The sequence below is a fragment of the Podarcis cretensis genome (genome assembly GCF_951804945.1).
Source record: "Podarcis cretensis genome assembly, chromosome: 4".
Lineage (NCBI taxonomy): Eukaryota > Metazoa > Chordata > Lepidosauria > Squamata > Lacertidae > Podarcis > Podarcis cretensis.
The window spans coordinates 28,498,174-28,524,960 of record NC_137173.1 but is presented as its reverse complement, the minus strand read 5'-3'; the positions used below and the strand labels follow the sequence as shown (position 1 = coordinate 28,524,960).

At 38.6% G+C, this 26,787-nt stretch overlaps 1 protein-coding gene across 1 annotated transcript in view; it reads right to left on the bottom strand.

Moving 5' to 3' along the window:
* Window positions 1-26,787, bottom strand: part of PDS5B (PDS5 cohesin associated factor B) — a 77,740-nt gene that overhangs the window by 9,916 nt on the left and 41,037 nt on the right. The window contains exons 8-29 of the mRNA XM_079973321.1: window positions 26,552-26,692; window positions 24,624-24,739; window positions 23,396-23,490; window positions 22,475-22,620; window positions 21,202-21,353; window positions 20,114-20,227; window positions 18,332-18,413; window positions 14,614-14,662; window positions 13,447-13,586; window positions 13,245-13,360; window positions 11,965-12,070; window positions 11,108-11,268; window positions 9,967-10,090; window positions 9,395-9,553; window positions 8,496-8,564; window positions 6,336-6,472; window positions 4,365-4,488; window positions 3,989-4,193; window positions 3,144-3,258; window positions 2,670-2,802; window positions 1,054-1,173; window positions 331-393 (exon numbers count right to left, since the gene is read on the bottom strand). Of these exons, the coding sequence (XP_079829447.1) occupies window positions 331-393; window positions 1,054-1,173; window positions 2,670-2,802; window positions 3,144-3,258; window positions 3,989-4,193; window positions 4,365-4,488; window positions 6,336-6,472; window positions 8,496-8,564; window positions 9,395-9,553; window positions 9,967-10,090; window positions 11,108-11,268; window positions 11,965-12,070; window positions 13,245-13,360; window positions 13,447-13,586; window positions 14,614-14,662; window positions 18,332-18,413; window positions 20,114-20,227; window positions 21,202-21,353; window positions 22,475-22,620; window positions 23,396-23,490; window positions 24,624-24,739; window positions 26,552-26,692 (2,667 nt within the window). The remainder of the gene's footprint in view (window positions 1-330; window positions 394-1,053; window positions 1,174-2,669; window positions 2,803-3,143; window positions 3,259-3,988; window positions 4,194-4,364; window positions 4,489-6,335; window positions 6,473-8,495; window positions 8,565-9,394; window positions 9,554-9,966; window positions 10,091-11,107; window positions 11,269-11,964; window positions 12,071-13,244; window positions 13,361-13,446; window positions 13,587-14,613; window positions 14,663-18,331; window positions 18,414-20,113; window positions 20,228-21,201; window positions 21,354-22,474; window positions 22,621-23,395; window positions 23,491-24,623; window positions 24,740-26,551; window positions 26,693-26,787) is intronic.

The following is a 26,787-nucleotide window of genomic DNA, read 5'->3' as shown; positions in this document are numbered from 1 at the left end:
TCACTACTGTAGGGCCTTCTCCAGATGCTCCCCCCAAAAAATTAGGTGGGATGTGGCACCGCATTCTGAAATGCTCCCCCAAAGGTAACTTGTCTGGTTTGTTCTCTTTATGTTTTCCAGCACTAGACAAATAACTTTATTATATTTTCTAGGCATTTTTAAAAGCCAGCTCCCTGGTACTCATGTGTGTTTCATCTAAAAACCACCATCCTAGTCTGCAGGGTTTTTTCTTCTTCTTTTTTTAAAAAAACCTCATTTAATAAAAAGGGGGGAGTGAGACAAATAAGTTTAATTTGGTGCAATACTAAGTAGGTATATACAAAAGCCCACCTTTCCTGGCGTGAAAAATGATTTCATTTCTGGAGGCAGATAGTTTTTGGTATTACTGAAATTCTGCAAAGAGAAACAAAACTAATTAGAAGAAATATTTCAATAGCAGTTTAGTCAGTATCCTTGGTTGGCTCTTGGGAGCCACACTAGTAAAAAAGCTTTATTGTTATAGGTATCAGAACAGATTTTTGATTCAATATTATGATCACAGTAGCAGATAAATTTAATGAAAAACAGCCAGTTTCCCAGCAGCACTTTATAAAGACTGAATACCCTGTGTTGTACACAATATTATGGAGTAGAATTTATTAATCTTTCAAGTCTATAAAATTGAGAGTCCTCCAGATACTATGTTGTTTTGTTACCATAGAACAGTGGTTCTCAACCTGTGGGTCCCCAGATGGGACTACAACTCCCATCATTCCTAGCCAGCATGACCAGTGGTCAGGGATGATGGGAGTTGTAGTCCAACAACATCTGGGAACTCACAGGTTGAGAACCACTGCCATAGAACAAAACAGCTCCCCTTTGTAATAAGTTGCACTTACCATGAAATGTTATTCTGGTCAGCAAAGAGTGGAGCACGCAGGTAAGTCTTCACTCCTCTTCTGGAAAGCAGGGTCAAAACTTTTGTTCTTGCCTTCCAGAAGAGCTAGCCCATACCTGTAGGCTTCACTTCTCAATTCAACAAGGAAAGGTCCCAATCCACAAGCCAAATTTTACCTTGTCTGGTTGAGTGAAATACCGAGCTGGAAGTACAGGGTCTTTGGGCGATTCCAAACTATATGTTGTGCTCTTTGATATTATGATGTTCATTGCTATATCACACACCGTGTAAAGTTTCTGGGGAAGGGAAAGAAAGTGATTTTGAACACTATCAGAAAACATCCTAAATTATAACACAAAAGGTCTTGAAAGGGTCAAACTTACGAGAATTGTTGTTTGAGACAGTCAAAATATCTAGAGTACTATAACTAAAGCAAGTTTTGTATGTAAAAGCTCATATATATTTTGTAACACCATCAATCTACACGAGGGAGATGGATATTGCAGCGCATGACATAATGTCACCTCTCTGCTCAGCATATGAATGCCTGCAAATATGGAATCCAGATTATCTGAGGGTTAAAATGGTCCAGCCCCCCATTTCAGTTCTATGAAAAATGGAAGCAACCTTCAGTATAAGAGGAAAGTAGAATACAAAGTTCATTTTATCCTGAAAGAACACACTGCCCAATATGTTCCACCTTTTACAGCACTTTAACTGGTGTGTCGAGATTCACTAGTGAGTCACAGCCTGATCCAAGTGGATCACAGCACAAGCAGGGCAACCATGTAAATATATGGTAAAGGATTAAGAAATGGGGTCCCCAATTGCTTGTTTGGGGTTAAAGTGGGTCCTGGATATGAAAAACCTGAAGACACATGTTTTACAGCACAGCCCTTATGAGGAATATGAAATACATTTTTAAAAAGCTAACAAAATTTATAAAGCAGCAGCTTAAGAACATCTTATACAACTGTCAAGCACAACTCAAGCAAATCAGCTGGGATGTTCATGAACATCCTATGATATGATAAAGGGCTGTTTCTTTGGATTTTTGGAGTCAAGGCTGATTTTTGAACAACATATCTCACAGAGAAGCACAGCTGATAAGAAGCAGCAGCAGCAGCAGCAGCAGCAGCAGCCCTGTGTTGGGCAAAAAGATTCCTGCAGTGCAGGGGTTTGGACTAGATGACCCTTGTGCGTCTATGATTCTCTCTATGATTCTATAATTGTAGGAATTTATTATAAAGAATGACAGAGCTAGAATAAAGGATTGCATTTATCTTACAACGATCTTGGGAGAGCTAGTGCCTATTGTTGAGTTAAGATGGAATCTGTTAAAGAAACTTCCCCAAGGAAGAAGCTATCAACGAGTTGCATGAATCTGAAGAATCATAGCTGAAAGCAACTTTTTACTTGTGACCCACTGGTTCATAGTTATTTGTATGGGTTCACCTGCATGTGTTCAGGTTGTTGATATGTTTTACTCGTATAACATAGATACTAATTGAGTCTATTTATTGCACATGAACATCCTAATCACAGCTGCTCAGCCAACCTTCACAAAAAGCTTAATACCTAATAATATAGTACTCTTGAAACAGGAGAGGCACTGTGCAAGTGTCTAAAAATCATAATAGAGTAACTGATCTCTCTCTCTCTCTCTCTCTCTCTCACACACACACACACACACACACACACACACACAAAATTCAATTATCCTAATACCTGGGATGGAGACATGTTAGGTCTAAAACTATTTGCAGCATCCAAATATTTTAATTCAACTTACTTCATTCATTTTTGGGTCATCGGGTCCTTGAGCATCTTTTGTCTGTTTAATGTTTTCTACCATTTTTCTGATAAATGCATGGCTATTATTTTCGTTTTTAGACATCAATATTTCTAATATGAACCAAAGACACCTAAAAGAAAAATTCTTTATTAAATATACAACTGTCAGAAAACACAACCATATACTCTGCAAAAGTGCATGGTCATCTGTCATGGATGCTTTAGCTTAGTTTCCTGCATTGCAGAGGGCTGGACTAAATAACCCTTGAAGTCCCTACTAACTTTACAATTCAATGATTCTCTATTCACAATGGTTAAAAATAATTAACTGATTTCTCTAGTCTGGGAAAAGAGAGAATTGAAAAAGCAATTTCCTTAGCGAAACTAATGCAAACTACAAATCAGCATATGAAAACAGACTGACACATACTATCAATTGTATAACGTATCTGATCTTTTTGGAAAGTCTTACTCTTTAATATCTTTCAGTTGTTCGATATCTTGAACTTTGACATAATCGGGATCATGAGCCAGAAGATGTATAGTATATGGAACAACATACTCTGGTAAAAGCGACAAGAGTTTTTCTGAAAGTGTAAAATTGAGGGGGAAATAAGTAAGGTTTAGACTGCTTCATAATAGCGATCAAAGAATATTCAATTTATATAGATTCCAATACAAATCATTTTCAATCTCATGCAAATACATCCACAAAGACAAGTGCATATATGCGAGGGGCCAGAAGATTCCAACTTCTGAATGAAGGCTTTAAAAAGTTGCAGCCCTAAACCTAGAAATAACTGAGAGGCAACGACATCAATATTGGGCAAAAGGCAACTTTGGTCAGAAACCTTGCTCCTGCACATACACAGCTGAAGCTTCCAGGAAATTGAAGAAGAAGAAGAAGAAGAAGAAGAAGAAGAAGAAGAAGAAGAAGAAGTATAGTAGTTTGGATTTGATATCCCGCTTTATCACTATCCTAAGGAGTCTCAAAGCGGCTAACATTCTGCTTCCCTTCCTCCCCCACAACAAACACTCTGTGAGGTGAGTGGGGCTGAGAGACTTCAGAGAAGTGTGACTGGCCCAAGGTCACCCAGCAGCTGCATGTGGAGGAGCGGGGATGCGAACCTGGTTCACCAGATTATGAGACTACCGCTCTTAACCACTACCCCACACTGGCTCTCACTGGCTTTAAGGGCAGCCCCACATACAGCACAGGACAGTAACCTAATCTAGAAATGATTAGGCCGGGCCTGTGTCATTGTGACCATCAGAATACCCTTTGCATACTTCTGCTTATTCCATTTCATTTCTTACCGCTAACTGCTGCATGCTGCTTCAGATATTCCCTTCTCACATTGATGTTTTTCACAAGGCACTGTCTCGCATGCGCTCTTCTCTCTTTTACGGGGTCTTTTGCACACAGTGCACATATCGCCATATACTCTAGTGGCAACCGTAGCCTTGCTAGACCTTTATGAAGTTTCTGAGCAAATGCTTGTCTAACCTGGTAACATTCATCCTGGGGGGGGAAAAAGATGTTATACAACAATGACTTGTTCCCTATATGCTCACCTTTTCTTAGAAGTCCAACGTACTTTGCTGCACACGTTAACACTGTAAAATTTTGACTGTGTCAAGCTATGTATAATTAGCATGCAAATGCCCAGCAATGCCCTTCTGTTTAACTTACATTAATAGCTAATGCACACAGCTGGTACTGTTCTAACGTAATGATTTCGTGATAACAAGGCTCCTGGGCTAGCTTCACAATAGCACTCGCAGCAGCTAGCCTCAGACGAGACATATCAGGTTTGCTGAAAAATAAGAAACGGAATATGAACTAATTAGGATAATAACCATTAGATTATTGTGCAAAGGCTCTTCATGCTTGGCTCACATTTGTTTTCTCACAACCCCCATTATGCGTACCCGAAAGGCAGGAAGGGTCACCTGTCAAGATCACATGATCTGCCTTCTCAGCGTGGCAGTATTCAAACAACCATAGCTCAGCTTATAAAGTAGAGACGAGCGCTGGCCTTCACATATCACCACCAGTAGTTTATTTGGATGCCACTTTGGATGCCAAATTTGTGTCCAAAGCGGCTCACAGCGTATCAAATGAACAATAAGTACAGGTAACTCGCATCTCACCCTTATTTCACTAATGTGGTTGCAGCTTTGTGCATTTGGCCGGGAAGTAATTAATTCAATAGGAAGTGGGTGGGGCGGGCCAAAAGATGGGGCAGCAGGGGGTCTGGGCACAGAAACACCCCCACCTTCTCTTCCTTTCAATGACAAGAGCAGCACCAGCAGCCTCTGGAAGGAGCCAATCAGCAGCATGGAAAACCCAGCACAAGGAGACCCAGATATATAAGCGAGTTTGAGGGCTTAACAAAAAAAAGTTTGTGGGTTTGCAGGGAGAGAAGCAGCAGGAGTCTAAGAAGGAGAAGCAGCAGCAACAGCTAGAAGAGGATCGAGGAAGGCTAAGGGGAGGAGAGCAAGTGAAGCTGCAGGGAGGGTGTGATAGGTCACTTGCCAAGACCTCATTAAGTAAGCTTAACAACCAGATCTCAGGAGGTGGAGAGAGTTCTGGGGGATCGTGCTAGCTTTACACAATTTTGCTTATGTGCACGATGGCCAGGAATATAACCTCCATGAGCTACCTGTATTAACAATTTTTAAATTATATATTAAAGCAATTAATTGCATAAATAAATACAACTTTTTAAAAAAGAAATACAAATAAGCTAACCTAATTTAAAAGCTGAAACTAATAAAAATAATAGCAGCAGAAAAATAAAAGATTTCCATTTGAATGTTCCAAATGATTCAACTGTATCCAATAGCTTGGATCCGAGACTCAAACTTTAAAAATCCAAAGGCCTCTTCATGCAGCTGTTTCACTCCTCCCTTTCCCATGAGCCACAATTAATCCAGGAAGTCTTCAGTTAATCATTGAATGGGAAACTATGGTTGCCAAGCTCTGGGACATGCCAGGCTACTCAACCATGGTTTGACATTGGTTTAATCATGGCCTGGGTTGTTCCAAAGCTCAGACAAAACATAAAATAATGACTGATTAGAGACTTTTTGGATTAACTTGTGATTTGCAGAGAAGTGAGGAGCAAAGGGGCTGTGTGCATGGTGAAAAGACCTTCTGCATATCTTAGCTTAACAAGCTGAGATATAACTGGGCCAATTTCAAACTATAAAAATTGCGACCCAAACTTGTTTGCTTTCCTCTTTCCTTCCATTTTTCTTTGGTGCACAGTGTATTAGACTGCAAGTCTGTGGGCAGAGACGGTCTTATCTTCTGATTTCTCCACAATGTTTAGCAAACTTTATGTGCTTTGAAAGTGATAAAGGACAACAAAAAATCCTTAAGAAGAAAGAAAAACTGATAGTGTCTACTACAGCTTCAAGAACTTGGAATCCACAGCCACATGTGCAAGTAAACAGAGGGGCCAGTTGGCAGTTTAATAACATCAATTACCTGTTGAAACACTACCACCCTCCATGTTGACCACATATGTGCAGCAGCACACAGCAGCATTCTGTTTCGCAGGCATATCACTGGATCAGAGCTATAACATGTTTCCACTTTCTATGCCAGCTGAAATAAATTACCCCAAAACTAGCTTTCAATCCATTATTTATATACCTAATTTTCCCCTGTTCTGTCAGGTCTCCATCACTGTGCAATATTGTTGATAACAACCTCAGGGTAGAAGTTCCTGATTTACTGAGGTTGTTCTTCATTCCTATCAACCATCGAACCATCATCTTGACGGCCTGGATCTGAAACAAATATGACAAACAGCAGAGGCAAATTATAACAAGTACAGTAGATCAATATAATGCCTCTGTAATTACATAGCAGGACACTTTTCTAAAAATGCTGTTCATTTAAAAAAAAAGCTTTATAGGAAACTGCATAATCTGGTGAATGGGAACACACACACACAAACACATATAAAATCTCCATCCCACCAAAAGCAGCTTAGAAGCTAATTTACATCAAGCTGTGGCTCTTCTCCTTTTTGAGTAAGTTGCTTCTTCCTCTCACCTTGCTGTTCCACTGACTACTGAAGATAAAAGTAAAGGTAAAGGGACCCCTGACCATTAGGTCCAGTCATGGCCGACTCTGGGGTTGCGGCACCCATCTCGCTTTATTGGCTGAGGGAGCTGGCGTACAGCTTCCGGGTCATGTGGCCAGCATGACTAAGCCGCTTCTGGCGAACCAGAGCAGTACATGGAAACGCCGTTTACCTTCCCGCCAAAGCGTTACCTATTTATCTACTTGCACTTTGACGTGCTTTCAAACTGCTAGGTTGGCATGAGCAGGGACCGAGCAACGGAAGCTCACCCCATCACGGGGATTCGAACCGCCAACCTTCTGTTCGGCAAGTCCTGACTACTGACTACATCCCTGACTACTAAAGATAGTAGACTATAAAGCAGTCTCCAAGTTCTAATCAGATCCAGCCAGCATGGTCAATGGTTGGTGATCAGTGCAGAATTTGCCTTTGTGCCTTTGCTAAGTTTGCAGGCCTTCCTGACCAAGTTGCCCTACTTCGAAGCACACACCATATTTAAAAGGTCAACCAAGAATGGCTTCTGTGGCAGTTATCTGTTCTCTATCACCCTAGTGAGTGTCTTGCTGTTGTTCTTCCAGCCATAAGAAAAAAACCTGCCCTACCAGAGAGGCAGAAGTCATTAAACACAACATGTATTTAGTGACCGTGTGGTAGGCCTCGAAGAGAAGTAAAATGGTACATAGAGAATGACTGACAGGACTAAGGAAAAATCACAAAGCCTGATAAAGTAGGAAAGACAGGGGACAAAATGCAAAGGCAAGAAAAAATGTAATGCTATATTTAATTAGGAACTGGACTTCAAGTTACTGGAGTTTCATGGATTCTTCATGGACCATAACAATTCCATGATATAAAAACCACTGTAAATCCAGATTTAGGCTCTTCAGAAACAAATGAACACAAAATGAGGGAAAGAGTGGGTCTCCCACACTAAGTAGTCAATTATATCACTATTTCCCAAAGATCTGAAGAATCTGAAGAAGTGTGCATGCACACGAAAGCTCATACCAATAACAAACTTGGTCTCTAAGGTGCTACTGGAAGGAATTTTTTAATTCTGTTTTCACTACGACAGACCAACACGGCTACCTACCTGTATCCCAAAGATCTGTCATTGAGCATAGGAAATGGTATACAGCACCAGGTCATGCCACTGTTAAAGCAGCAAATTTCTGAATACACTCAAGACAGGCTTGGAATGCATAGCTATTCACATACAGATAAACCTTCAAAAGCTGCCATTTAGGTGGGTTTGTAGTATCAATTGCTCTCACAGAGTAACCTTTTTTTTCTAAATAGAGGACAACTAGCAACCTTTGTATAAGGTGAAGCCAAAGATTAAGACCACCACTACTGAGAAAGTAGTTACAAGGAAGTAGTTATATTTGTATTGAAGCTTTAAAGCCTCGGCTATCTAACTGTAAAATGTATGGTGTCCACAATTTAATAAATAATGACATCCATTTGTGTGTGAGATTGTTATTTTAACAAATAATACTGAATGGAAGCCGCATAAGTGTAATATGCACCATGTTATTTACTGATAGTTCATAAACAAATTAAAAGATGTAAGATATCTTAAAGAGTCTCCCAAAAGCTACTTTAAGAAGGGTGTAAGATCAGACAGAGAAATGAACAAATTAGTTGAAAGTAAAAGTAGCACTGTAGACAAATAAAAAAAATGTGATAAGAATTATGTAAACACAAGTATTTAAGTGACTCACCTTTGCAAGTGTCTCAGGAGAAACCTCTTCATCTGGCACCCAGAGCTTAGTTGTCTTTTTACCTGGCATCTGAATAAAATTATATGATTTGTTTCATATACAATATTCAGAGAAGACCACTGTTATTTCTCTACTTCATCTTAATATACAGCTTCTGTATAGATATATATTATATTATTCTTATGAACCAAACCAGGAATACAGGACTGGGTGCCTATGCATACACCAATTTAACCATGTAAGCTAAATGGATTTTTCTTTTACCAACAAAAACCACATACTCGGAAGGCATGGATTATAGTTGCAGCAACACTAAACCATCGCTTGTTTTAGCCATGGTATGTTGAGTAAGTTAGGATCCTGCACACCTAATGCTGGCTTGTTTTCTCTTGTGGAAAAAATGCTGTATATATGTTCATGTTTGCAAGGAAAAACATGTTCTGTGACTCCTGAGAGCTAAACATAACTTGACTTAGCATTGTGTCAAATGCAGTGTTTGCGACACTTTATAAAAGTTGAAATCGAGAATTATAATTCAGAGATATGCATGCTTTGAATTTATGAACACTGTAATATTCAAGAGAATCCATGTACCAGTTTGTGATAGCAGAGAATCTGGTTTTCTGTATTTTAATAAAAAGGGGGAAGGGAGGGATGAAAAAGAGATGATGGGGAATTTTTTTCAAGGATTTACTGCTTTGAATTAATATTAGGTTAAAGTAATTTGGTTACTAACCCAGGGAGGCTTATTTGACACAGTCTGAAAAATATATTTATGCTTTTCGCTCATATGAAGAAAAGGTTTATGCAGACATTATTTAAGTAGTACTTTATTTTTCCTGTTTCTGAATTTCTTGCTGTAAAAAATAAAGTTAGGAGTAAAAAAAAAAAGTACTTACCCTGTCATTCATTAACAAGTCTTTAACAATAAAGGTGGCCACCAAGGTCTTTAATGGGGCAGCAAACTGATCAGGTGCCAACAAGGCTATGTGGCCAATGGAAACCAGAGGTGTAATCAGGTGTTCAAGGTTGGTTGGATCTAGACTCTTATGCAGTGGCTAAAAAATAAATACAGCCATTGAGTATTAATAAATATTAATGAAAGTAAACTTAATTGACATACCCTTAATTAGCAGTCTTTTGAACTAAGTTAAAAATAATCACTTTTGTTCAGAACACAGAAACATAGGAAACTGCCTTATATTGAGTCAGATCTTTGGTCCATGTAGTTCAGTTCATCCAAACCCAGAACGGTCTCCAGGCAAGGAAGATGTCCTACCAGGGTGCTATAGCTCTTCCCCAAACAAACAGAACAAGGAATGGAACCAAATGTTCTTCAAGAAGCACATTTTAACTCCACACATAACTGCAATATTTTCGGGTATCAAGCATTTAGTTATGGCAGTTTCCCAGAAAAATACAAATCCGCTCTAAAATTCCCCTCCCCCCCACCAAGAAAACCCCCAATTACCTCAAAAATCTGTGCAAATTGGGTTTCTTTACTGGAAAATATTGCATGGATGCAGTGAATAGCATACTTGGCCTGGCGAGGCGGTCCTTTCTTAGCTTTATGATGCAAAACTGGAAGCAAAGCACTAAAAGTAAAAAGTTTTTTTTATTAATGTATATCTGTCACATTTCCTTTGTTTGCTTTAAATAGGTATAAATGTAGCAGTCAAAATGTTTTCTTTCTTTCTTTTTTTTTTTTTTTGCAAAGTGGAGGGGGAGAAACACGAAAGCTATATTCAAGTACTTAATTTTTCTTCCACAGCAGTCTGAAAAAAACAGGTCTTCCCTGAATGCAGAGAGCAAATCCACCAAGCCAAAATCCATAGTCTGTGGTTATCATTTTGAAGATCCATGGATGTATTTCCAGTCTCTCAGGATAATTGGTGCACCGAAATATCTGTCTCGTTTGTATTAAAATCTATGACTTTCCTTTCTAAAATGTTTTTTTTACTTTAAGCAATATGAGGAGCATTTCTCTCAGCACTATGCTAAGGAAAACCGAACAATGCAGGCCTCAAGTTGACTGTGAAAAATAAAAGTCAACCAATTTCAACAGAAATATATCATCTCCAGCTGTGTCCTGGCAACTATCATCAGCAGAGCTTGCTTTGTTTTAACATAATGGCCTGGTTCTCAGATAAAATTAAACCACAGTTAACATAAACTATGTTTTAGAAGCATGCTGTTGTGCCCTGCTCAAAAAGTCCACACTTGGCTTCTTTCCTGATCCACTCCTGCCACGTCAGGCAGGAAACAAGCCCGTCTGATTTGTCGTTTATATGCGAACCCAGGCTCATACTTTGTTTCGCTTCAAATAAACTATAATTACAAGCCAAGGTTTGCTCCTTGCTTATTGTTTATGAATTTTTTGGGAGAGAAATAAACCACGATCCCAGATTCATATATAACACAAGCCAGACTTTGGCTTGTTTCTGTTCCAGGGTGGTGACAGCACCTTGTTATTTAGTGGAAGCAACAGGTGCAACCCAACGTCATCAAAATTAAGTGTTTCATTACTGACTTCCCTAAGAGCTAAATTCTGCCCAAGAATTCTAAAACTGTAATTTAATATGGATGGCCTAAAGGTACTGTATTTAACTCACGATCTGATGTGTGGGAAATCCTCTTCAATTTTGCCCCCCGTGTTCTTGAAAATTTGCAGTGCAGCTTCCGCCACCTTTTCATCATCCATTTTCAGACAAGCCAGGAGGGATTCAAAAGTTTCAGCTGAATGGAAGGAGATAGGGTGTGTAAACGAAAGCACCTGCAAAGTAAGCAATATGGTTCTTTTAAAGTTTATTCTCACAACACCCCCATACAAACCAAACCATTATATTACTATATTTACTCAGCTCAATTATTAAGTAATCTTTTATATACCAGGAGAAATCAACGGCAAGAAATACATCCACTAAATGCCAAGTTGTAGCCAGTGGCAACGCTCCAAATAATGTAACAGCAGCTCTCAACTATAAAATTAAAATGCACAGGGAACATATGGCAAGACAGGCTAACACAGCACTCATTCTCTCCATTTATCATCAATAATATGATCTGGCTATGCAACAGCTGCACCCTAAATACGACACACACCCCAGCCTACATAATACTCACATGTTTGTCTCGTGCTTTAGACCAGGCATGTCCAACAGGTAGATCGTGATCTACCGGTAGATCACTGGACGTCTGTGGTAGATAACTAGCAGATCATTGGCTCCCCCCAAAGAAGCTGAACAACTGTGGCTCCCCTAAAAAAAGCTCAACATTTTACCTCCTCCCTGAAAAAACCTCAACTGCTTTGACCCGAACCCCCAAAAAAGGGGTAGATCACTGCCAGTTTTTAACTCTGTGAGTAGATCACAGTCTCTTGGGAGTTGGCCACCCCTGCTTTAGACCATCCCAACCACAGCTTCCATTTCTCCAATAAAGTTTCTCGCTAACTACAAGAGGAGCTCTTTACCTTAAGCAATTCAAGACCTGCCCTGATTGCCTGATCAGTCGGTACGCCTTCATCCTCGTCATCTGCTGTTCCATCTATAGATTTGTTCACTTGTTTAATTAGGGCACTAACAAAGGACAAGATCAAAGTTAATCACCAGCAGATAATTTTATACTTGCTGAGCTATAGCTAGTGCTATTTACATTACTTGTACCAAAACATCCTTTTTGATTCCTTGCTAAAGTTGCATGACATATTAAGATAGACATTTTCCTTCCTTAGCAAGTAAATAACTATACATTCTTAAAAAGCTTTGATTAAATCTCAACTGACAGTACTGATTGTGATGTACTACTATGAATAACCCATAGTCGCCTTTGTAAAAGGAAAGGACCATCCTTTACCTTACCATGAGTAATACTTTCTATTACCTTTATGTTTTTTATAGCTAAGCAAACATCCTAAATGGAAAGCCAGAACACTGAATTAATGGTAATTTAAAGTGATTTTTAAAAATTTATTATTAAAATTATTTAGGTGATGTCCATTATGTTGATCACAAACATTGTTATAAATGCACAGTTCTGTTATTCAGCTATTGCTGTTTTTACCGGCTACAACTAGTGATGAACCCAACACCTTACCCCTTTTGGAAGCGACAAATTTGGGAGAAACATTTTGTTGATTTCATGGGTGGAGCAGCTGTACCTATTCATTGTTTTTTGTAAGGGAACATGCTTACTTTAAAAAACACATCTTACCTGTAATGTTGTGAGAATTCACTGACACCAAAAGAGGACTTTTCTGGGTAGCTGTGATTCCCCACCTGCCCCATATACCTCTCGAATAATGCTACACACAAAGTACGTAGCATAATTTCAGCAGCCTTTGGGGTGGGAAAACTATGGCTGCCCAGAAGAGCTCCTCTCTTGCTGCTCCTGCTAACAGCAATGACTGCAAAAGCATTTCTTATCTAGTGCAAAAAATTAAATTAAATTCTAAAACAATGAATCTATTGCCACCATAAGCAACTCCCTGACCCAACACATTGCTAATATGTTTGGCCTCCACCCCTGAAATTTCTCCCTATTCAGAGGACTTACTTCATTTTTCCTTATGAAAAGTGGTAAAAATTTAATTTCTGCAATTTTCTTTGTCTCAGCTTTATAGTTATTACTATTTATAATATAATCATCAAGAGAGGAATAAAGTAAATTTTATCATCAATAATAAACCTGTCTGTGCAATACCTCCTGCCAGTTTTATTGAATTTTACCACTAAATTAAGTGAAAAGAGGTACCTGATAGATTCTGTATCAATGTGCACGGGGGCTATCCTCTCCAGCAGGAACTTTATCATTTCCAGAAATGGGTTTGTAGGTTGCTTGGGATTTCCTAGCTTCTTTGTAATTTCTCGCTGCAATATTCAATGTTAGCCAACAGTTAATTGACAGACAAGACAATTCAATAACCAAAAAGTTATGCTTTAATACCTATTCTTACCACGCATCCTTCAGCTTGTTTGCATGAACACGTTGGGCTAACAAGTGTTTCCAACTGGTGCTTAATTTTGTCGTCATCTTCGAGAACTTGCGTGAATTTCTTCATGAAATCTTGTGCTTTGCCAGGATCTGGCAAGTTTCCTTTAAGGGAGTGAAATACGTTTAGGTTCAATGGGACTTTTATATCACTTAATAGAAAAAAAGTTAAGAAGCCTAATACTTACAAATAAACAAAAACCCCACCCCAAAACCAGTTGTAGTTAGCTTCTACTGTGGCTGGCAAGCTTCAGCGATGGGCCACTTTGAAGCATCTTAAGTCTGTGGCAAACATAGTAAAGGTAAAGGGTCTAGTGGTGGCCGACTCTGGGGTTGCGGCGCTCATCTCACTTTACTGGCCGAGGGAGCCGGCATACATGTGGCCAGCATGACTAAGCTGCTTCTGGTGAACCAGAGCAGCACACGGAAACGGCGTTTACCTTCCCGCTGGAGCGGTTACCTATTTATCTACTTGCACTTTGACATGCTTTCGAACTGCTAGGTTGGCAGGAGCAGGGACTGAGCAACGGGAGCTCACCCCGTTGCAGGGATTCGAACCGCCGACCTTCTGATCGGCAAGTCCTAAGCTCAGTGGTTTAACCCACAGCGCCACCCGCATCTGACAGAATATATTACAGTGGTACCTCTGGTTACAAACTTAATCCGTTCCGAAGGTCCGTTCATAACCGGAAACCGTTCTTAAACTGAGGTGCGCTTTCGCTAATGGGGCCTCCCGCTGTGCACATGCCTCTGGCGCATGATTTTCACTCGCATCCCAGGGCAAAGTTCGATACCAGGAGCAGCTACTTCCAGGTAAGCTGAGCTTGTAACCCACAGTGTTCACAAGGAGGACAGTTCGCAACCAGAGGTATGACTGTAGTTAGATACCGCCCAGTGAAAAAATATTCCCCCACTACCTCTCAGTTCTAAATTTCAAACCACTAACTGTACTGATTATGTATGTGCTTATGCTAACAATATTCTTCACACAACTTGTTCTGGGGCATTTCAGACCTCACTGTCTTAATACTCCCTCCAAATTAGAAAGTACCTGAATTAACAGTTGAACAAAACAATTAGCAAGGAAACAGTGTTAAAGTATTAAAGCTTTAAAACATTTAAAAAAACTTACTTGTTATTACCATCACTTTTGAAAATATAGCTTTACTACTGGCATCTGTCTGGAAATTAAATGAGAAAGCACTTTTGAATGTCAAGACTTTGCATTGTGAACTCACACAGCATCAGGTATAATGGTGCACCATCATTTCAGAAATAGATAACATCATTTCTATACTTCATATTTATATAGAAGTTGAATACAATATAAAGCTGGATTTTAACACAGAGCATAAGGTAACTGTCCAGAGTCCACCGCTGCTCTTAAAACCATGATGGGTATATAGATATATATATATATATATATGCTACATTCCTAAGCATATTTATTCACAATTGGTTTACATTTTGACAAGCAGGTTTGTGCTGTTGGAAATCATCAGGGGAAAAATTAAAGACCAAGGAAAAGACCAAGCAAGCCTAATAATAACCCCAAAATGTGGGTTTCTTCAGCAGCCACCTAACAAAGACCATAATCTACTCTATTTTTACCAGTGTATTTCTTTTTATAACAGCAGGCAAAACCATCTGTAGTGTTTCTTTAAACCATATTCAGGTTGCTGCCTTTAAAAGTATATTTATCACCTTACCATAATATAAATAGTAGCAACAGTTACAGTGTTGCCAATTTGAAAAATTACACGAAAAAGTTAATGCAAAGAAAAATACTAAGAACCAGCCCTCTTTGAATAACTAAATTGCATTTAGCATTCTCCAACCTGGTACTCTGTGGACTACAGTTCCCATCATCTGACCATTGGCCATGCTGGCTTGGTGGGAATTATAGTTCAAAATATAGAGGGCACCAGGTTTGAGAAGGCAGTAATATGAATGTTCCATTTTATTTTATTTTATTTTATTTTATTTTAAAAAGATGTTTTACATCATCAATGAAACTTGTGACTGTGTTATTTCATTTCATTAATTCAGTGTGCAATAAACTGTTGCTGTTTTTCTAATACAATACCATCATAATCCAAGAATGTTCTCATTTTTACATTGTCAACACATGAACTCCCTACTAATTTTATAAACAACTGCCTATAAACAGGGAACCATGAACACCTGTCAGAAAGGGGCAATCTAGTTATAATGGGAAAAGGAGGACTCCTTTATTTTTAAAAAAAAATTACTGAAAAATACTTATTTTTAAAAAGGAGTAAGATGCCAGCATGTAGCAATAAATATAATTTTAGCTTATTTGATTGAAACCGGATAGCTGTCAGAAATGATTTCATTCGCCATATCCCTATCTCACTTCATGCAAAATTTCTCAAAATGTTTATTTTTTTTAAGCCATCAATAAATTCTACAACTCAGTTTTGACTTTTGAGTCAACTGGAAAAGAATGGCGAGGCAATGTTTCTAATGGCAACCGCTAAAAGTTCTGAAGTACAGTCTAGCCTACAGAACAACTCAAACAATTCAGACCCATCATTAAGTGGGAATGAAATCCAATACTGGTGCTGAAGTCTGTCAGGTTCTTGCTGCAAAGTTTTCCAGAGGATTAAGCACAAACGAAGCAATTTATTTGAATCAAGCTTTTCTACTCCTTATCAGAAAAGCCAGGCAGCATAAGTCACTGATTACCTGTCAGAATTCTGCGTAATCTGCTTTAAAGACCCTTTCACAGATCACAGATTTAGATATACAATCCCATGGAAAACATGCTCCTTCCGAGTTGCCATTACTACCACAATTTTGCTGCTTAATAGACTGAAGAACACCATTTCTTTAAAAAAGCTTTGATAGTTACTCTAGTATGGGGAGCTATAGAGGGATAACAGAAATTTGAAATTATTCCACATATTACTTTCTTAATCTTAAGGAAGAATGTTTCAGGATGAGGGGAAAAACAATAATGGCTCCATAGCAACGCATACAATTCTGAGGCAAGGGATGCATTCCAACACATCCATCAAATTTTAACGTGCAAAAGTCTTGTCCATATCCATGTATCACTCCGTGCCCTAAATAGCAGAGCTACATTTTGCTATCACTTTAGCTATTTTGAACACAACAGCTCCACTTGGGAAGAAGAAAAGCTGATAGCAAGTCTAGGCCCAATGGTTCTTCTTCCATTCAGGCTACCACCTCACACAAGGATGAACTATACTAATCAACGGTTATGTTCATCCTAGCCTAAGAGCAGTTTAATTTCCAACTGAGCCTTGAAGGAAAGCAAAGACTTAACTGCCAAAACAGTTCTCTTTTTAATTCACTACAAACTCTCTAAGAGCCATTTAAATGTCTTTTCAAGCAAACAAAAATTCTCATGAAGAGCCATACTGAACCAGACAAGAGGTCCACCAGCATCCTGTTTCTCAAAGGAACAAGCCCAACACTTCTGGTTGTCAACCATCTAAGACAAAGTCATCACCAAAATCTTGCAGCAGCAGCAGCAGCAGCAGCAGCAGCAGCAGCAGCAGCAGCAGCAGCAGCAGTAAACCCCATTAATTATACGCTGTGTAAAATACAACCCCTCGTTTTAATGTTGAGAGGGGTGAAGAAATCTCTCTATTTCTTTATAAGTTTCTATCACGTCCTCCTTACTTGTCTTTCATATAAAAAGCCCTAAGAAGCCATTTTTAAAAATCCTTTTCCTAACAACCACATCTCCTCCTCCCATTATTCCCTAAGCCTCTTTGGATGTCTTGGGCTGTTAAGCCTCATCTCGAGGACTGTAAACTCTCGTTTGCCAAAGTAAGCATGTTTCAACCTTAGAAGTACAGAAACATTCTTTCCAAAGCTTCCAGATTAATATACAGACAAGTAGATCCAGGTGTACACTGAAAGCTTGTTAAGAAAAGGAAAACAGTAGTTTAAGGACCAGCTCTGATCTTAAAGGTGGAGGGAGATTCAAAAGATCTTCTGCAAACCTCCCCTCCTCCCACTTAAGATCAGAATGAAAGGGAATTATTACAGGTGGGTGGACCCACTCATTTGCGAAATCTGGCCCACTAGGCAGATCCTGATCATAATCTGTCCTGTAGAGAAAAATGATTACCTTCCCCTGAAATAAGTCATACTGAAAGTAGAATTAGTGAAATCCATGAACTGAAGGTCTACTCCAAGTATGATTTAGTTTGACACCTTATGGCTGTCCTGGATTGTAAGAAAGATGTCTTTACCAGAGAGTCAATATTAATAGGGATATTTACTGCACATTCATTCACTCACTTCATTGTTATCCTGCCCTTCCTGCAAGGAACACATACACCGTTCTCATCCACTCAGCCCATTTTATCTTCACAACAACTTTGTGAGGTAGGGTAGACTGAGAAGCAATGAGTTGGCCCAAGGTCATCCAGGGAACTTCATTGCTGAGCAGTGATCTAAGCATGGATTTCCCTGGTCCTAATTCAATAGTCAGCTGACAGTCCTTTTATTTTTATTATTGTTATGAAATAATAAAATTTAGTAAACACAATTAAATAAATGTTTTTAATGCTTTTATTTTCTAAAACACCCTAATCTCTCACATATTTATGAACATGTTAAAAGGACAATATACGATATCTTTATTGTCATTGCCTCATACAGAATAATGAAATAGACAATAGCTAAATGGGATAATTGCTGCCTTAAGAGTCATTCCTTTTGCTTATTTGATGTTTCTTAAAAGGGATAGCTGTTTCACAACCACGGGTGAATATTGAGTTTTCTACAAGAATTAGCATGAACTAAGTATTTTGTAGTATGCACAAAAGTTAAAAAGGAAATAAACTTACTTTGGGCTGCTTGATTAAGTCAACCATATCCTTTACTTGGTGCCGCAGGAGATTTTGGCATTTCCACATTTCATTCAGTGCTCTGATAGTTAAAATATAAAGAAACAAATAACTGATATAGTACTCATCACTGCAACTTCCTAAACTGTTAGCACTATGAATAGGGAGAAGAAGAAGAGTTTGGATTTGATATCCCACCTTTCACTCCCTTTAAGGAGTCTCAAAGCGGCTAACATTCTCCTTTCCCTTCCTCCCCCACAACAAACACTCTGTGAGGTGAGTGAGGCTGAGAGACTTCAGAGAAGTGTGACTGGCCCAAGGTCACCCAGCAGCTGCATGTTGAGGAGCGGAGACACGAACCCGGTTTCCCAGATTACGAGACTACCGCTCTTAACCACTACACCACACTGGCTCTCCAGTTAACAATTCACCTGGCTATGAGCCTTTTAAGGCCTACTCTTCTGCTGAAGAACTAACAATATTTTGTTCTTGCCTTTAATGCCTTTAGCAAAATTTATATTATTCAGATTCATTTATTTGGGGCTTTTTTGCATCCCTTATTGCCTGCATGCATTTCCTTTGGCAATGTTTGTGTTCCCTTTTCCCCTCTCATTTGGATGACACTTCCATTTTTTTATCTGTAATAACTTCCTTAACTCTGTTCATTACCCAAGATTGTATCCTCTCATAGCTTTCCTTATACATTCTTGTTGAGCTTCTATTACTGCAGTTTTGAATACCATCCAAGCATTCTGGAAAGATTGGTCCCTATTGACTTCCTCTTTCAACTTCCTTTTTATCAATCCATTCCCTTCAATTATTTAAATACTTTGGGTGATATTCAGCGAAGCTGTACTCAGAGCAGACCATTACGATTTAGTCATATTCATTCATCTACATGAGCCTACTTTGGGGAAATGTTAGTTGACTACCACCCACTAAAAGCAAGATACCAGCTAGGGAGGCAGTTTGAAGTTTGGACATGTGATTCTCTTCCTTCCTATTTTACCCTAACAACAACCCTGTGAGGTAGGTTAGGCTGTGAGAGACTGGGATAAGCCGAGTGAGTTTCTTGCTAAGAAGGGATTTGAAACCTGGTCTCCCAGGTCCTAATCCAACACTTTAACCACTATACCACACTAGGTCTCATGTTAGAGATCATTGGAAAGGGACTAAAAATAAAACTGTCAATATCAGAATGCCATTATACAAATGTTTCTTAATTTATGCAGTGTTTATACACAAATTCTGATACAGAGAAGCAGCTAAAACTTTGCACATAGTGCTAGTTCGGATTATCCTATAATTTCTATCAGTATTGTTTTCTAAGTGAATTGTACCCAAAGATGCTAATACCTATTAAACAATAATTAATGACACCCATCATGAAATAGTGGGTATGTGGGGCAGACTAGAACCGAATTCATTTTAGCCTTGCCAATTTGTTTCCAATTATAGAGCGAAATAAACCAGTTTCAACTCTGTTCCACCCATAATATATTTGCAATATAGTCTGAGGAAGCACTAAATAGCCTGAGAAAACTGTAATTCACAATCAAAGTAAACAGTCAAAAAATATGAAAGACGTAGCAAGGTCTCTTTCCCATTTTCTCTTCTTTCATGTTCAAGGATGGATTTTGATAGAAATCTTAACCTACTAAATACCGAGCACAGTCTGTATCCAGATATTATCCAAGCAAAAATTCTGTCGCACTAAGATTATTAGCTCTATTAGCATTGCAAACATCATTATTAGTTCCAAATTTGTCATGTAAAACGTACTTAACAGCATTTGAATCCAGGGTGGCGTAAAGGTAGTATAAACATTTCATTCTTTCATTTGTTTCCAAATTGTGAGGGACCATATACTGAGCAAAGATGCGTTCCACCAGCAGTCTAAAGAGAGATAGTCAATAATAAGCCTCTGTTATATGAAACAAGATTGAAGTTACTAAAGCAAATTTCTCAATATCCACTATGATTAAGTGCACATGAAAATTAAATCGATACCAAACTGATCTAAGTAAGTCAAATTTAACAAATAAAATCTGTAATGAAATGTTACAAACAGAATGCTACTTATTTAAAATATTTATAAGATCTATAGAAATACACAATTGTTTGATTCAGATGTAAATAGAAACTATTGTTTTTGCCAGGTGAACAAGCTTCTAGAAAATTTGAGGCTTACTCCCAGATAATTATTTATAAGATTGCAGTCCTAGTCTCTCAAGCTCTGCTTTCCCTTCTCCTTTTTGAAGTACCATATGTGTTTATCAAAAGCTATCTTTTTTAAACCAATCACAGTTCCCCATGATGCCTGAACTGGAAAAACTGTGCCTTACTTAAACTGTGTTGAGAACAAACCAGGTTAAAACCATGAGTTCAAATCCTATCTTGCTCTCACTAACCACATTATGAAACATAAGACCTCAACTCCAGAAAAAAAAGGGCAGACCAAGATTTGTTTAAAAATGGTGTCTTTCAATATCCTCCTCAGAGGAGCCTGCAAGAAGTCTCTAGGCTGAAGCAAGTTAATTCACATAGCTGGAAATCATGGTTTTCCATATAAGAACCCTATGGCTTAGTTTAGATATAAGCTTCATTTGATCAAACAAACTATGTAGGCCAAGTATGAATATCACACCTATTTCTATGAATGCAAAAGAGTTCTAGCCAGAGAATTCAGTACACTTAACATTCCAAGTTCCAAAAGCAGTACAGACTTTGGAATTGCTGTTTGAATGCCCTCCTAGACTCAATGAGCTGTTTGGGTTCTTTTCTGACTTTATTGCTATTGGTCAGGAGGCATACTCACATAAGGCAAAAGGATGAATACTTCCTAATCGTATATATTCAGGTTAACCTACCGATCATCAATACTGTTTTGATAATATATATGCAGCAGCTTGTCCTTTATCCAGGCAATTTGTTTTGAAGCTTCTTTTCCAGCTTCTGACTGCAAGGAGTACTTCTTGTATATCTGTGCAAGTCCCATCATTGCTTCTTTTCTCACTCTCCACTAAAACAACAACATGTCTCAAACATCAAAATATACCTTTGTTTCTAAATATATTTCCATACACATTTCAAAATTTTGGATTGTTGCAATGTGCTTTACGTGTTGCTGCCCTTGAAAACAATCTGGAAACTATAATTGCTAGGTCCTTCTCCGTGGTGGCACCCTGACTTTGGAATGTCTTCCTCCAAAAAGTGCATCTGATGCCAACTCTATTGTCATTCTGGTGCCAGCTACGAGCCATGTGTTTGCCTCCAGGCCTTTATGAGTGGTTAGGTGCTGCTTCAATAACTTTGTAATGATTATGCTGATTTATTCATTCTTGCTGTTAACTGTTTTATTGGCTTTATTGGATATTCACTTCTACTACTGAGTGTTTTAATATTGTTGCTACCTGCCCTGGGTTTGAAATGAAGGGTGCTATGCATCTTTACACAACGCGGGCAGTATACTTATCAAAAGAGGGGAGTTTGCTACAATAAGGCAACAAATTAGCACAAGGAAAGAAACAGTATTCAACCAGATTTTTTCCCCAGCTCTCTCTCTCTCTGTGTGTGTATTAAAACCAACAGCCAAAAATAATAATACACAGTTCAATAAAGGCTGTTCCCTATACTTTTGCTCTTCATGCACTAAGATTAAGTAAGTAGCTACATTGCTTTTTCGTAAGATGTGCTACAGACCTAATCTGACATTTGAACAAATTATAAATTCAACTAATCCACTAAACCTAATAATCATAATAATAATCATCATACATTGGGTTGTTTTAAAGTACTATGGCTAAGGCAGAACAAACTAATTACAAAGACTTCTTTACATATTACAAAATCCTGAAGGCACTTCTGTGTGGATCATATAATGGAATCAGTTGCACACAAAACTTCCACAGTATTCACAACAAGTTCACTGTTTATTTTACTCTCATGTTTATACAATCTCATAATTTAGGAAATGCAAGAATATGTGCGGGTAAAGTAGATAATCACAGTATGCAAATATGCAATTAGTCAATTCTTGTGGGAAGTCTTAACGGAAAGGAATTTTTAACATGCTTGAATTAGTTGCCTACTCTTGGACTAACAATGACTCTAAGTAATTGACCTACATATACAATGACTTACCCGTTTGTCAAGCGTCCGCTCTCTCACAAAGTTAAGAAGATGATCATTGACTAGCAAAAGGTCTTTCTTAGCAGCAGTAACTATTGATACAATAACATCATGCCTGATAGCTTCTTCAGGGTCATGAGACCTCACTTTAAGGTATTCTGCACAAAAAAAGACGCCCTAATTAAAACTTTATACTATTACATCGAGTATACTAAACTGACGTATACTGATGCTGACACACTAGTCCCAGAGAATGAAGGGCAAAAGCTTGTATAATGGGAGACACTACAACTACAATTTAATATTCTCCTCTTAATAAACTCGCTGTCTGTTATTATCTGATAAGTTGTGAACAAAAGACTTTAATTCATGAAAATAGCTATTTTAATCACTACGGTGTTATATTTGCTTGTCCTCTAACAGTTGAAGAATAAGATGCTGGCTACAGGAGCATTTAATTGTTTTTAAAGGCTTTTATTTTTAATGGTATTATTTTATCACAGCTGTGTTTGCTGCCCTGGGCTCATTTGGAAGGGTGGGATGTTAATTTAATAAATAAGTTCTTCATGGGAAGGCTGCTTTAGACTAGGTATCTTCAACTTTTTCAAACCTAGAACATACTTTTGACCCAAACATAAATTTGGGGACCCGTTTCTTAATCTTTTACTATATATTTGTATAGTGGTAGTTTCCCTGCTGTGACCAACTAGTGCCTGACCAACTAGTGCCAGACAGTATTAGTCAGATTAGGCCACAGGTGAGTGTGAAGGCTTGCTTCCCTACCACATGCAGGAAAAAAAAGATCAGGAGTAAATATCAAAAACCAGGCCCTTTGTAAATGCACTATAAAAACAGTGCTGTTATTTTGCTACTACTAAAAACAGAATAAATGCTAAGAGTTCCTCTTCTTTTGCAAACTCAATTTACTGATACCTGTTAAATCTTTTGCTAGATCTGGATGGTTCATAAGGCAGTGACTAGCAAATTTCACACATTCAAGACGGATAGGTACATGGATATCATTAAACCTGTTTAAAAAACAAAAAAAACCACAGTATGTTATCCCTCATTTCAATTTTCATCAAAATGCCATATCTATTGCTTCAAAGAATCAAAAGATAAACAGTCTGGTAAACATGACGGATTAGATCCAGATATTTGCAAGCAGAAGAAATTCTACAGGTATTACGTAAACTGTTATAACAAAGACTTAGAAGAATACTCTGAAAAGATATCTCAAGGTGCTGTGCAAGAGCCTGGAAACACAACAGTTGATTCCAGCTTTGGCAAGTCTGGATCCAGCCCAATATTAATAAAGTTATAATGGCATGAAGCTCCTCTGTTCAACTTTCTAATGTCATACAATCTGACATCCAAAGCTTCACTTGCTTATGACATTACTAAGGTATTCACTGTTCAAGAGAATGCACTATGTTCCATCTAGCTTAGTACTGTCTACACTAACTGGCAGCAGCTTGCCAGGGTTTTAAGCAACAGTCTTTTCCAGCCCTACCTAGAGATGCCAAGATTGAACTTGCAACCTTCTGCCTGCAATGCGAGTGGCTCTGCTACTGGGCTACAATTCTCCCCCCTTAACCTGCTACCCAACTTGTGTCTGATAAATCAGGCTTGGCCATTTACATCCAAACAGATACTTAAAAAATGTAATACTTCAGCCTATTTCTCATTTTAACCAAAGGACAAATCAGCTGGAAGATATACCCTTTAAGCATGCATCTCTTTCATGCAAATGTTTATTAATATATGCATTTGTCACCTAATTAAAAGTCTAAAGCCTTGTTTTTGTTACTGTTCCTTGGAAAGCTCCACAACTGTTGAATATTAATCAAATCCAATATAAACACAGAATTTATTATTACAGTGTTGTGGTGTTGACAAGAGTCAGATTAATCTACGTTAGCAGAAAGAAGTGAATGGCAGTAAACTAAGTAAGATGGTTCATAATTGTAAGGTTTGTGGAACCACAGATGAAGATCTAGCTTTATTTATGTCAATTTCAGAGGATACAGAACAAATAGTTCATATGTATCTATAGCTCATATTAGACATAAAAGAATTTCTAAAATGCTGCAAAATAACAAAATGTTACATTAAATTTCAGTATTTAATTCCCAAGGTAAAGGAACTAAACAATTTATACCTCCCCAGATAGCACTGCCAAAGTGGTTTGTTTTGAGATGCCAACTCTGAATCCTTTGCCCCAAACATTTTTGCTAGTAATTTTACAACCTGCAGGCGTTCTTCGTTGTCATTGCTCTGGAAAATAAAATAAGTTTCAATACAAATATATAATGCATACACAGAGAAAGAGACAGAGACAAGACAGACACTGTAAAAACAGGTTCTCAAACAAACCTATTTCTTAAAAAAAAAGCATACACATATATCAATCTAAAATTTAAATAGGTAGCAAATAATAGCAGTGGAAATGAACCAACAAGAAACAAAGTCAGTTTATAAAGGATGTAATTAAACTTGTCCAGCCATATGTCTCTGATAAACAATTTACGAATACCATTTGAGGACCAAGGTATCACTCACTCATTATACTTCTCATGCTTAACTTAAACCCAGTCCTATGCAAGTTTACTCAGAAACAGGTCAATTATGTTCAGTGGAGCTTGCTCCTTGTTAAGTATACCTAGCATGCATTAGAAGGCTACAGTTCAAAGTCCTACTTTTGCTTAGGTATAGTTAATAAAATTAGTTGTGCTAGTGCATCTGCTTCACTCCTCCTTATCTCCAGCAGGGAAACAGTCCACAGGGTGGTTGGTTTAGCCTTATGTTCAAACATGTGCCCCTGGTTTATTTCTCCCAAGAAAACTACAACTGGGAAGCTTAGAATATGGTCTGGAGAAAGACAAACCCTGAGCGCTGGCTCAGATATATCATAAGACAATTGCTCTGTGGTTTGTCTCCCTGCTGGAGGCAGGGAGTATCACAGTGGAAGAGCTCCAAGTTACATGGCACAGTCTGCAATACTTTCCCATAGTTTATGGCTCAGCATTGCGTCTAAACTCTGTCATAGACACTAACATAGAGGTGGATGCTATTGCATGCTCTTTCCCCGTTCCTTTTCAGCCTGCAGGGCCAATGTTAAGAGGTATGGCAAATGTAGCACAAAGTGGCATTAGCTGAAGTTAGGACTACACATACACCAGAATTCTGTTTCATTTCCTTTTCCCCCTCTTCATTCCACCTGCTTATGTATACTCCAGTGCTGCTCCTCTGCTTTCATCCCACAAATGCAGAGGGCAACAAAGAAATTATTTACGACCATGTGCTCCTGTGTTCTTTGCAAGCAGATATATGAAGCGTTGAGGGGAATATTAATTCACCAGCTTGCCAACTGAAACAGCATCTGGACACAGTTACTGCATGTAAAGAGAGCCAGTGTGGTGTAGTGGTTAAGAGCGATAGACTCGTAATCTGGTGAACCAGTAATCTGGTGAACCGGGTTCGTGTCTCCGCTCCTCCACATGCAGCTGCTGGGTGACCTTGGGCTAGTCACACTTCTTTGCAGTCTCTCAGCCCCACTCACCTCACAGAGTGTTTGTAGTGAGGGAGGGAGGGAAAGGAGAATGTTAGCCGCTTTGAGACTCCTTCGGGTAGTGATAAAGCGGGATATCAAATCCAAACTCCTCCTCCTCTACTCCTCCATTGCGTATAGGTAATGGACCCGGAACGCTGCAGGGCAGAGGTGGGGAGCCTTTTCCAGCCTGGCCCCCTTCAAGTCATGTGGTGCAATGGGTCAGTGCAACTGGCTGCTAACCAGAAGGTTGGTGGTTCTAGCCCACCCAGGGACAGCTGTGGGCAGGATTATTTCACTGCAGTGGACTAGATGATCCTTGTGGGTTCCTTCCAATTCTATAATTCTGTTTTCAGGGGCCACAGACCAGTGAAGAACAGTACTTGGAAGGGTGTGTGACCTGAGGAGAACCCCAAGGGCTAGATAAAGAGAATTGCTACAGGGAAACTAAAAGGCGCTCATAAGGAAAAGGAGTTAACGCACCAATGTTCACTGAGGTGCAAAGGATCCAGATTTGATACAACTGATAGAACACTTACCTTTAGTTTAAATTCAAGCTGTGGCAAAACTGATAGTAAAAGATGACTATCAATATTGTATAGCTCCAGAATTAAGTCAAAAACATGCTCCGAGAGATCACTGATAGACGTTTTTCCTAACATAAGCACTTGATTAAAGAACTGTAAGACAAAGCAAGATGTATCAACAGCAGAAGAAGGTTCTCAGCCTCTCTCAACAATCTATTCCAAGCTGTTCTGGGAAGACACCACAAAGG